General features: G+C 44.3%; 1 protein-coding gene across 6 annotated transcripts in view; it reads left to right on the top strand.

Moving 5' to 3' along the window:
- Positions 1-13,511, top strand: part of POC5 (POC5 centriolar protein) — a 72,168-nt gene that overhangs the window by 24,900 nt on the left and 33,757 nt on the right. For all 6 annotated transcript variants that reach the window (XM_083151943.1, XM_083151941.1, XM_083151955.1 and 3 more), the window contains exons 5-6: positions 4,804-5,012; positions 6,553-6,729. In XM_083151943.1, coding sequence (XP_083008069.1) covers positions 4,804-5,012; positions 6,553-6,729 — 386 coding nt within the window. The remainder of the gene's footprint in view (positions 1-4,803; positions 5,013-6,552; positions 6,730-13,511) is intronic.

Genomic DNA, 13,511 nt, shown 5'->3' with positions numbered 1-13,511 from the left:
TGAACCTGCATAGTATCTGTATGATATTCAGATATTAGGAAGGAATAGGCCACAGAAATACTCCTTTTCTCTCTCAAATTTAAAAGAAACTTTTTCAAAGGCGATGTAGCAATATTAGGGGGAGAATCTTCAAATTGAGCTTGTAGGGTATTTCTCAGTTGTAGATAATGACAAAAAAGTGTACTTGATAAATTAAATTTCGCCTGTAGTTGTTGAAATGTTTTCAAAATACCAGAATTATATAATTGACCTAATGTCTCAATTCCCCAAGGAGTCCAGACCTTGACACCAGAAATTTTCCTTAATTTTGGTAACCGACGGGAGTGCCAGAGAGGAGTGTCAGGGTCATAATCATAATATTTAAACAAGACTTGAATGTCTCGCCAAATTTTAAGGGCCTGTGTAAGAATAGGGGATCCTCTAATAGAGGTTTCACTACTCAAGAGTAATTGAAGCGGGGTTCTACCAGAAGCAGTATGCTGTATAAATGCCAAAGATAAAGGATCAGGTGATTCATCCTGTAACCATTGTCGAATATGTGTCATTTGCGAAGCGTAGTAATAAAATTTAAAGTGTGGTAATGTCCAAGAGGTTTGCAAATATGTATCCCATGAGCATGTGAAATTGTGGGAGACAGTCCCGTTGGTAGACGCTCCTGTGGCTAGATTGTCAAAAGCTACATCGCTGCCAGTCCAAGGTGGTGCAGCTTTTAAGGACCCAGTAGACAAAGTGGAAGGTTGCCTTAAAGCAGTTTTTGAGGGAGTGGGCTATACACTCCACCCCATTATTGCCTCAGCTTGGGTAGCGAAAGCTATGATTTATGTGGGCTGAGGCTTTGGGAGATCAGCTGCGGCCTGATTCTGAGGCGTTTATCCTAGCAGAAAAACTCAGGTGTGCAGCATAGTACATCACTGAGGCTGGGGAAGAAGGCGCTAAGATGGCGTCCAAGGTATCCGCTACATCTGTGTCTGCTAGACAAGCCCTCTTGCTTAAGGCCTGGGATGCAGACAGCGAATCAAAGAAAGCTCTGGAGACTTTAGCATTTAAAGGGAAGCTGCTTTTTGGTTCTGAACTGGAGTCTATTATAAAGCAAGCCACGGGGGGAAAGAGTACTTTTCTTCCTACCACTGCAAAATCTTCAGGCTCAAAGTTTGGAGTGTTTAAGCCTGCTTTTCACTCTTCCTTTCGAGGGGGAGCGTCCAGCAAAGGACAGGCGGGAAGAGGTAGATTCCCTGCCGGAAAAGGAAAAGTTCCCAAATTCAGGTTTGGGGCCTTTGGTAAGAAGCAAGTGTCTAAAGGAGAGGATAAATCCTCTACATGACTGGGTGGAGGCTCCCCTTTCTGGTCTCAGAGTGGGGGCCGCCTCCTGCAGTTTCGGGACAGGTGGAATATTCCAACCTCAGACTCGAGTCCTTTCAATTGTCTGAAGAGGTTATCGGATAAATCTCAGGGGGGATCCTCCACGGAGATTTATTCCCACCCCTTTGACAAGGGAGGCCAGTTCACGCACGGTCCTTTTGGGGGCGGCATTGGCTCTCAGGGAAAAGGGGGTTGTGGTCCCGGTTCCTCAGGAGGAACACAAGAAAGGTTTTTATTCAATCCTCTTCCTGGTGCCCAAACCAGACGGGTCAGTCAGACCTATACTAAATTTAAAGTCTTTAAACCTACACCTTTTGGGTAGATCACTTCCGCATGGAGTTCCTGCGTTGGCAGCATAGAGCCAGGGGAACTTTTGGCATCAGTGGACATTCAGGATGCATATCTGCATATACCCATATGCAAAGAACATCAGCCCTTACTTCACTTTGGGGAGACCCATTTACAGTTCCAGGCCCTACCCTTTGGTCTGGCCACAGCACCAAGGGTATTCACAAAGGTGATGGCTGTCATGGCAGCGTCACTCAGGCTGAGGGGAATAGTGATTATCCCCTACTTGGACAATCTGCTATTCAAAGCAGAGTCAGAGAAAAAATTACAGGAACACCTATCAGTGGTGACACAGTTCTTGCAGGACATGGGATGGGTACTCAATCTGTCCAAGTCCCATTTAATTCCCTCAGAGATTGCTGTTTCTGGGAGTAATCCTGGACACCCACTTACACCTTATTCCTACCGGAGTCCAAAGCAAGGGACATCTGTCAGCTGGTATTACTGTTACTGCAGGCATCAAGGGCCTACAGTTTGGGGTGAAGCTCCTAGGCAAAATGGTGGCGACTTTCGAGACGCTTCAGTTTGCCAGGTTTCATTCCAGAACATTTCAATGGAACATCCTTTCCTGTTGGTCAGGGAATGCGAAAACCATGAAACAAGAAAGATTACTTCTCTCTAAGGAGACAAAGAAGTCCTTACTCTGGTGGACGGACATAGAGATGTTGCAACTGGGGTTGTCACTTCACTCTTGGGACTGGGTGGTGATAACGACCGACACCAGTCTCAGGGGTTGGGGGGCGGTTGCCCTTCATCATCGATTGCAGGGCCTGTGGTCCAAACAGGAATCCAGACTACCAATAAATATATTGGAACTTCAAGCAGTTTGGAAGACTCTCCAACAGGCGAGGATTGTCTGAAGGGCCTTCCGATCAGAGTGCAGTCGGACAACACACGGCAGTGGCTTACCTGAATCATCAGGGCGGGACTCGCAGCAGGATGGCGATGCAGGAAGACTCGCAGATCTTCCGCTGGGCAGAGAGCAACATACCGGTTCTGTCTGCTGTCTTCATTCCGGGGATCCGGAATGTGGAGGCGGATTTCCTCAGCAGGGAGGACCTGCTGGATGGGGAATGGTCATTACATCCGGAGGTATTCCAGGAGATTGTGAGTCGCTGGGGGCTCCCAGAAGTGGATCTAATGGCATCCAGGCACAATTGTCAGGTTCTGAAATTCTGTTCCAGAACCAGGGACCCAACCGATTGGGCGGGGTGGATGCCATGACGGTTCTGTGGCACATTTTTCCTCCGTTCCCAATGATACCGCAGGTGTTGAGAAGAGTGAAGTCTCAACAAGTACAGGCCATTCTGATTGCACCAGACTGGCCCAAGAGGTCGTCGTATTCGGACATTCTGAGGTTATCAGTGGAATCTTGGCCCCTTCCTCTTCGTCAGGATGTTCTAAGACAAGGGCCATTTCTGTACCTGGACCTAGCTTGGCCTGGCTTATGAGACCTCCTTACTAAAGAAGAAAGGATTATGCTTAGGGCTCGTAAGCCAGTCTCTGCTGCTAATTATCATTGAGTCCGGAAAATTTGCATCAGGTGGTGTGAGCGTCAGAAAGTGCACACCTCCAGGTTCAAGGTGTCTAGATTGTTAGATTTCCTTCAGGATGGTTTCTCAACTGGTTTGGGATTACAGTTTCTAAAAGTACAGCTTTCTGCTCTGTCCATTTTCTTCCAGAAAAGGATAGCCTTTTTACCTGAGGTTCAAAGCTTTTTACAGGGCGTTACCAGGTTGAAGCCTCCTTCTAGGCAGCCAGTGGCACCTTGGGATTTATCATTGGTTCTGTCAGTGTTGCAGAATCCTCCTTTTAAACCATTAGGGTCGGCTGAACTTAAATATGTTTCTTGGAAATTGACTTTTTTGTTAGCCATTGCTTCGGCTAGACGTGTCTCGGAGTTGGGAGCTTTGTCCGGTAAATCTCCACATTTAATTTTTCATGAAGATAGGGCTGTGCTTCGAACAGTACCTACGTTTTTGCCAAAAGTGCTTTCTTCCTTTCATTTAAACCAGGAGATTGTGCTCCCGATGTTTTCCCCTCCAGAAGGGGCGAAAAATAGGGACAAATTAAGGAAGTTGGATGTAGTTCGTACCTTGTGTATTTACGTGGAAAGGGTAAAGGACATCCGCAAAACAGATCTGTTGGTTTTGTATGTGCATAGAGGGTGGCCGACTTCTAAGCAGACTATTGCCAGGTGGTTAAGGCCAATAATTGCCTTTGCTTACACCATGGTAGGTAGACCTGTTCCTTCTCGAATTAATGCACATACCACCAGGTCAGTTGCTTTCTCTTGGGCTGTGCATCATGGGGCTACAGCGGAGCAGTTGTGCAGGGATGCCACTTGGTCCTCTGTTCACACCTTTACTTTTACTTTGAGCTGTGACAGTTTTGCCCACAAACTCTCCACCCCACACGCAGTCTCTGTTTGCTTCTACCTCCAATCTCTGTCTTCACAGCTCCCTCTCTCCATATCCAGCAAGTTTATAACTGTAGTGGTGAGGAGTTGTTATATATAGGACTGTTCACCCCCAAATAAGGTGTAACAGCATGGCTGAAAAATGACTCAAAAATGGGTGAACATGCCCTCAATTGATTAGTCACAGGTGTGTGTGTGTGTGTGTGTGTGTGTGTGTGTGTGTGTGTGTGTGTGTGTGTGTGTGTGTGTGTGTGTATATATATATATATTCTGGACAAAATTGTACTAATATGTTTTATTAGCAAAAACTTTTTATAAAGATTATTTAAAATAAAAAATCTGAAAATACTACTACTACTGCTACTACTACATTGTATGCCTCCCATTGAAGACAGATCACCTTGAATCTGTTGTAATTTTCCACTGAACACTGTTTTTGCAAATGTTAATGCTAAAAATGGATTTTGATTAGTTTAAGCTTAGTTCTGCTAATTAACCAGACTGGTGCTCGCGGAATTGTTTACAAATCTTTCTGCATCTCATGTCACAGAGAAATATGTAAAAAAAAAAAAAAAGAAACGTATGTGTGTACATTGTGTGAACGGTCATTAGAGTAATTAAGTAGAATATATATATATTTGCTGCGTCTCTGGAAAGTTTTCGCACCTTTATTTCAGAACAAGCAGCGTTTGAAAGATCACCGTTCGCATCGGGCATGGAGGCTTTCTCTCCGGTTCATTCCTCAGAGATGTCTCTCCGCGTAACGTCCTCCTCATCCTCTTCTAGATCACAGGTGGAACAGATCCGAGTCACAGAACTGCCTGTTCCTTCTGAAGACATGCAGCAGGTGGAAGGTGTGCTTGATCTATGGAGCGGTAGCCTTAAGGTTGGTGTCTCATGTGGAAATACTTTTAGATTCATTGATTTGATGCTGATTTTGTTTATAAATTGTATAGTGGGGCGTAAAGCAGCTAAACTAATGGGTGCTGCGGAGAAAGTCCCTTTGATTGCCCCCAATGGTCATCATCTGCTGGCGGCCGGCATTCTAAAATTTGAATTCCCCTGTTGTTACCTACAGTCTTCATTTTATTTATATAGCGCACACAAATCTCATAGCACTTTGCAGAGAATATTTCCCCATTAGAATCAGTCCCTGCTTACAGTCCATATTCCCTACCACATGCACATAGGCACTGAGGAGGTTATCCAATTAGACCTGATGGAATCACTCAGGAAACAGGAATACTGGGTCCCCCCCCCTTTTTTTTTTTTGGTGGTGTGTCCAATTTGCCCATCTTTTACAACTTGCAAAAATCACGTAGCAACCATGAAAAGTCATAGCCCTTGTTTATTTTCACAGCTGCAATTGTCAAAAAATGATGCAGGAAAAACAAGATGGCCACAAGGTGCCGTAATTATCGGTGGCATATGACAGCCTTGAAGCTGGGTACACACTTGTCCGATATTGTGCCGTTGGCTTGAGAAAAGTTTAGTAGGATCTGTCACCGTCAAGCAGGCTCTGCATGTAATACCTGTATGCCGGTCCTGTCCGACAAGCATTGTGCAGAATTTGTAGTGTGTGGCGAGTGGACGCGCATAACTTCACAAGTATATGTGGCCCCTCGCGGGGCTCGCCACGCTTCGGGCTCGGTAGCTCACTGCGCTCGCCACACTTTATAAAATAAACTCCACGCCAACGTGGATAATGGGGGTATGAAAAGGTCGGAGGACGCATACCGCCGCCCCTCGCGGGCTCTCTGCACTCGCCACGCTTCGGGGTGGCGTTAACAATGGGGGTGCATTAACCATACTTTATACACATGAGGGGGGGCACATACAATGAGAAATTGGCCATATTGGCCCATTTCCCATTGTTCCCTATGTAAAATCACGTTTATAATAGCATGCGACCGACGCGATCAACGCGATTTTAACTTTAAAACTCATTTAACATTGTTCTCTATGGGAAAATCGCATTGATCGCCCGCGATGGACCCGATTTTCTCTTTTACCGGCAATTAAAGCTGGTGATTGACATAAAATCGCGTCCATCGCATGCCTTAAGTACCTTAACTTAAGGCATGCGATAACCCCGACGGGCGCCGTGCTAGGAAACAAGTACCCTTTTTTTCTTTTTTTATAACCGTTGTTTGAGATGCACCACATTTTGCTCCGAATGATTGACCTACATTATTAGCATTCCCTTCTCACTGGCTTATTTATAAAATAGGGTAATTACCCCGTTGCAGTGTGTGCATATGTCAGTAGTTGATTGTCAGCTCATCCTTGTCACCTAGTAGTCAGCATGATCAGCCAAGCATAGTCTTTGGCTGAGAATAGCCCGTTCTTGTCTGACTGAAGCTGTAATTCCAGTATACATTTGCCCCTGTCTTGTTTTTACAACTTAATTACATGTATTTCTTTAGACAAATGTCATGGCTGAATTAAACAAGTGGAGGCTGACAATAATTGAGAAGCACAAGTTGGAGATGAAAATGCAGAGTGAGAAGCATGCAGAGCACATTAGTCATTTCAGCAACCAGATAGACAACCTCCAGGGCTTACTACAGACCTACGAGACTTCCATACACAGGAAGGACGAGGTAATGTGTTTATGCTCATTCACTACTATATATAAGAGTTTGTGTTATTTATTACTACAATAACAGGGATTTGTTGCTTTTTGGGTGTTTGATACATTTTTAGTCACAGGTAACGCTTTTTTTGTTTGTTTGGGGTATATTATTATTATTATTATTATTATTATTTTTATTACCAGTTGTTTTATACTAGTAAGTCCATTTAAAGCAAAAGCTTTGAAAGCTAGTCTGCTACCTTCTGTGTTTGTGCATATGTGAGAATGAGATGTAGTTTCACTCTCTGCCAGCAGATGGCAGTGTCTCGGAGACTCACAGACACAAGACATATATATGGATGATAGCGCACACATATTCCACAGCGTTGTACAGTGAGTATTTGATCATTCACATCAGTTCCAGCCCTAGTGGAGCTTCCAATCTATATCCCCTACCACATGTACACGCACACACAGACTTTATAGGGGTAATTGGGAGCCAATTAACCTACCAGTATATGTTTTGGGAGCCAATTAACCTACCAGTATATGTTTTGGATTGTGAGTGGAAACCAGAGTATGTGGAGTAAACCCACTCGGGGGAGAATATACAAACTCCACACAGTTAGGGCCATGGGGAGAATCAAACCCATGACCTCAGTGCTATGAGTGCTAACCATTAAACCGTTACAAAGGTCCATTTTGATTTATTTAGAATCAGTGAAAATTGGTGTGAAAATATCTCCATAGATGTTGGGCTCCAGGTAATAGCTGATTTGTTTTTAAATACATTTATAAATATTAACTTGTTTTAGCCCTTGAAGTACCACATCAATTTTAATCAATTTAAAATGGAAATTTAGCAAAAATACTTTCTCCAAGCTAAATTGGATTATTGTTAATTTATTTCAAATATAATTCCTGTATAGCACCAGTTCCTGTCTCCAGTTTATGTGTTTGTGATACAACAAGACTGTTATTGAATGCAAAATATGCTTTGATCTCTGGCGATCTGTGCAATACCCGGCATTGATTAGTCTATTTTATTGTGTAAATCATTTCTGTATGGATGCGATGTTTGTGAAGTCTAAAGCACCCCTGGCATGTGGCTAGAAATATACAATAGATACATAGGGGTGGATTGAAATGTTTCCTCATGCCCAATCTCCCATTTAAAGTGAAGGAGATTGGTTTGAAGAACATAACAAACTGATCAAGGTGCTGACTTGGCCTCCATACTCAATCTGATCGATTGGTAGAAAAAAACAAATCCTAGTAATAGAGATGATCTTCTGTACTTCACCCCCAGGAGTCAGACCCCTTGGGTTGTGTGAGAAGGATGGGCATAATCATAGCTATGGACATGGTTCTGTCCAGAGCAGCAGTGACCACAGGTGGAGGTATGGGAGATTCTGCTTGGGAAGGGGTTGCTGTTGAAGGGGACCTCTGCAGAAGGGGAAATAGCAGAATCGAGTAAAGAACTGGCGTGGAAGCGAGTCATGCTATACATACACTAGCGAGTCATCCAATACCCCCTTGAGCCGCCCAGGACCTTCCCAGGCCGTAGGATCTTTCTGTGATGTATCACATGCGATCCCCACTGCAGGGAGGGGGGCCGGCCATTGAGACTACCGACGGTTGTGACCGGGAGAGACTACCGACGGTTGTGACCGGGAGAGTGTAAGCGCCTCCAACAGTAAAAAGTGCTGTGCACTATCATTATGCCGATTTTGATTGCAGTGATTTGAGCCACTTGTTGCGGTACGTGATCCTAGTTCTGCATCTTCTGGGACTTGTAGTTTTTATCCTTTTGCGCTCTGTTTGTTTGTGTGTTTTACATACATATAGATAGATATGTTTGTGTGTGTACACTGTACACATTTGCTGTAAAGCCTGTTTTGACATATTTTTTGAGGTATAACATTCTTAAAATGAAAACAACATGTTGTACTAATGGTGTGCGGCTATGTCTCATTTTTCTCTGTCTTGAAATACCGTTTGTGATTAATGGGTTCTCCCTGGGATCGGGTTCTGGATGAGAACAGTTCTGATCAGTGTGTAGAACATTCAGATAATCACACTCATGGGATTACAAACATCTGGAAAATAAAGAGTATATTACTAATGCCTACACCTCAATAAGGCAACTAGTTGCTTGTGTGAAGTGATCCTATAACACAGGACAGTCTAAAATATCTGACCTATTCGTAAGAACTTGGTCATGTTTGAAGAACCAGAATTAGGTCTAAACGGATAAATAGCAATATATACATAGGGTGACATCACAGAATCCCAAAACAATGCACAGTTAAGCCGTGTACACACGAGGCAATTTTGACTTCATTGTCAAAATCACCTACAAGGTTAGGGAGAATCACCCCATTTGTACACAGTGGGCGATAGCAATGCGTGGCCCCATAGCATCCCTATTGCCCGGCCAAATAGACAGTGAAATGCAGAATAAATTTACTAGACGCCACCTGCAATGTGTATTTGGCCGCGGCTGGTGGAGGCAGGATTAGTTAGCCCTCTAATCTCTGAAGGTAACTACGTCTTTATTATACATGGGGATCCGTCCAGTCCCGTGTGTACACCCCTTGACTCAGCAATAATGATGGTTCTCTGCAGGTAAGGGACAAGTACACCATCATTTGGGGTCTATGTATAAGCATTGGAGAGAGGTAAAGGGAAATATGTTATATACAGGCACATAACCAAGGTGAAGCAGGAAGCAATAGTGACAAGGTGTATAAACATCTTGTTTTGCCTGAATGGGGGATCCTGGTCACAGCGAATTAGCTTTGTGTTTATATACTGTGCCTCTGCTCTGCTCACTGGGCATGTGCAAGATCTCCAAATTATCGCAAGATCTCCTGTGCACCCAGAGTCAGCAGTCAACGACATTACTGTACCTGCTGTGGTGAATGAGCAGCCCCTATTATTACAAGTGTGCGCAGGCTGAAGCCGCAAGCCTGCCTAGAACTAACAGTGTTTCAACCTGTCTCTGATGCCAGGTTTTTATTTATTTTGTGGTGAAACACTATTAGTTATAGGCAGGCTTGCTTCTTCAGCCTGCGCACACACAAGCCAGCCAGCCCTCCTACTCCCACACCTCACCTCCCCCCGCTGTGATTAACTATTTACCAGGACGGGCAGATGGCGACACTTTGCTCTCCCTGCAGTTGTCTGCTGCTGGGCTGGCTTGGCTCTTCATCCTCCTCCTCCTGGCGCTGTGTGACATCATTACATCACATTTCGGTGCCCGTGTGTCACGCAGTGGGGTCTCCCAACCATCCTGCTGCCCGCTGCACTGCCTGTTTGATTGGCAGCGGCCGCAGGCACTATAGATGAGCGGCGGGCCGCTGATGATACGTGGCCTGCTGCTGTTGACAGGGGCTAGGGGTGCTGGCGGCCAATTGGGGATAGAGCTGCCCAGGCCCTACTCTCTGTCAGAGTGGCGGGGCCCGGGACAGCAGTCCCCATAGCACCCCCCTGTTGGTGGCCCTGTGAATGGTCAGTGCTACTCACTAATCATTCATACAGTGTCATGCATATAGGCATCCCTTGCACACATCCCCGCATTTATACATGTGGTATCAGTGAGCATAATGTTGCTGAAACTGCTTCTTCCCCGTAACAAACCTTCATACATATGCTCCATATGTTCTCAAACTCCGTTCTCAGGACATCACACAGTTAATCTTTTCTAGGTCACCTTTGAATTTTTGAAATGTGACCGTAAATGACATACAGTGCACCTGCAGGGTGACCTGGAAAACTTGACCTGTGTGGGGTTTTGAGGACCGAGTTTGAAAACCACTGATCTACCCCAAAGTACCAACCAGCCAGTTTCTGTCATTTCTCAAATCCAGCCTGTGACATGTCAGTTATGGGCTGATTGACTGGTACTTTGTAGTCTAGTAAATAAGCCTTGGACCGAGATAAATTGCCAGCCAACCTGCTGCTGTAATTTTTTAAGCACAGCTTGTAGTTAGGAGTTGACTGACTGGGACTTTACCTCTGTCCAAGGCTCTGTGTTATCTGACCTGGGTGCAAACAAGCGACCAATCCGAAACACGGAGTGGGTGGGCGGGAAGATAATAGTTTAACAACCACCAATCACAGGTGGAATTCCCGAACCCTCCACTTCCCTGCACCATTCCCTAGTGTCCACAGCGCTGCCACTCACTGCTTATGGGTCAGCGTGGCAGGACCTCCCACCCAATGGCTGCACAAAGGAACAGCCACCCAGGAAGTGTCCACTAACCCTACCAGGACCCAAAGTATGCACCGGGTGAATGCTCAGATGGGGAGATCAGTCGCAATGTTTCCAATGTTTACAAAAACTATATTTTACAAAAAAAAAATTTAATTTGTAAAATTTGATCAGTTTTCAATTTGTTCTTGGCCTAATTCATTCATAAAGTCAATTTCTGAGCATGTTTTGGGAAACAAATTCACCAGATAAGTGGTTAAAGAAGGAGTAGAAGCTGATTTTGTGACCGTGTAGTGATTCATTGTTAGAACATTTCTCCTATAACATATTGATGAGTGCAGAAATGTAATCTGTCACCGTTGTTTGTTTCTTCTGCATTTTCTCAAATCTATGATCGTGTCATGTACAGGACGCTGGTGATTTAGCCAGTCTGTGTCATTTTTATGTGTCTGAGATCCAGACTAATAGTAACATGTCACCACCTATTGTGTAGGTTTTTGTTTTGTTCATTTCTTTCTTTGTTTCAAATGATGATCCTGTTTTATTAATGGTTGTTATATTCTCCTTCTGTAACTTGTAAGTAAAGAATGCTGATTAAGCCTCTTTATGGAGACCCAGTTTGTCCAGTGTTACCAGTCCCAGCCCAGTTCTCATCATAAAAATACCAGCCTGGGGTCCAGGCTCCTTTTCCATCGGCCCCAGCAAAGTGTCCAGTTCTTATCTCACAGGTATTATCCTGGTGTTCAGTACAAGAACTTGGTCCCAGCTCAGTATCCACTTCCACCAGTTCGGGGGCGGTGTGCATGTCATGAGCAACTGGTCCCAGTTCAGTGTCCGGTTCCAACCCAGTGTTCAGCACAAGAGCCATACATACGAGTTCAGTCTCTAGTACCTAAGGGTCCCATCCACATATCAGCATTCTGATCTCTCAAGCCAACAGTCCCAGCCTAAGGCTCCTACAGATCATAGTGCCTTTGTTACACAGCGTGTCATACTTTTACCAAATGTATATACTGGAGGTGTATACAGAATGTATGTATGCGTTAAGCCCCATACACACTGGTAGATTTTGAGCTGAAAGCAGCTAACTTTTGGTGTTTTATGCTACTTTCAGCTTAATATACCCTAGTGTGTATGGTCAGGTGATTAGCGCTCCTGCATCATTGCTGGCCATCGGGCTGTTTTACCAGCCGAGTGAACCACTTTCCATAGTCTTGTACTGTGAAAATCACTCAGAGTTCATGCTCTGAGCAATTACCGCCCAACGATTTACACACAAAACTAAAATGCCCACTGTATATGAGGCTTTAGGGATTAAATGGACATAACGTACTAACTGTCAACAATATGGCAATGTCAACCTATTGTGCTTGTCAACATTAAGTACAAGACACTAAAACAGGTTTGGGTTTGCCTTTGATAATGGCAGGACAGATGTTCAGCAGTCCTGACAGCGGAGCACCTTCACCACAGGCAGTGCACCTTCACCACAGGCAGTGCACCAAACCTGTTTCCGTGACATGACATTACCACAGTACACCTTGACATGAGCAGAGATCTTGGCTGCGAATCGCTTCCGCTACAGGTAGTGCACCAATCCTGTTTCTGTGACATGACATTACCACCTGATACCGTATACAAAATATTGATGCATTTCAGCTTCTGATGTGCACTTTTGGTGCAGAAATCTGATCAGTTGAGATGCTCTATTTTGCTAATAGAAGAAAATTATTATTATTTGTTGTCTTGTACTTTATATAAGAGATCCTTATTTTTCACTGAATAAAAACAATATTATGGGCATGTTTCATTCATGTGCATATAAAGCAATGTGTTTGAGTTAACCCCTTTGCTGGTTCAGCGCTGCCCGGCTCCCTCTCCTCCGCCGCGCCTCCTCCTTCCCCCCTCCCCCTGGCTGTTGTATTGCAGAGCCGGTGCTCAGGGCCGGGCAGGGACACACTGAAGGGGTTAATGAGAATATATATATTTTTTTTTACATTTATTAATAGTTGCTTATATAGCGCAGCAAATGCCATTATGGTTTACAATTGGAAACAGTGGGGCAGATGTATTAAGCCTGGCATAGAGATAAAGTGCAAGGAGATAACGGACCAGCCAATCAACTCCCTGTCATATTTCAAACACAGCTGATTGGCTGGTGCATTATCTCCTTCCACTTTATCTTTTTGCCAGGCTTAATACATCTGCCCCATTGATACAACAAACTGGGTAATAACAGACAGTCACAAAGGGCCCTGCTACAGTCCATAGTGAAATAAATATGCATTGATACACAGGGATCCGTGTTCTCCACCAGATTGGAAAGCTATTCACTTGTTATTTTGTAACCACTGCATGGCGATGCTGTAAATTTATTGAAAATGTGCCCTTGTTGTTACACAAATTTCTGTAGCTGTATCCTGAGGATGTCCCGACCTTGAAATAAAATTGTAACAATCTAGAGTTCATTCTGGAAGTTGAATTTATCAATTTTGTGCACACACACAGGGGGAAATTTATTAAAGCTTCTAAAAATAGAAAGCGGTCATTCTATAATGTTCTATGATGCAATAAAGAAATAATAGACAATCTGC

The sequence above is a fragment of the Crinia signifera genome, chromosome 1 (assembly GCF_055691185.1).
Source record: "Crinia signifera chromosome 1, ASM5569118v1, whole genome shotgun sequence".
In the NCBI taxonomy this organism is placed as follows: domain Eukaryota; kingdom Metazoa; phylum Chordata; class Amphibia; order Anura; family Myobatrachidae; genus Crinia; species Crinia signifera.
This window is presented reverse-complemented; position numbering and strand designations above follow the sequence as displayed.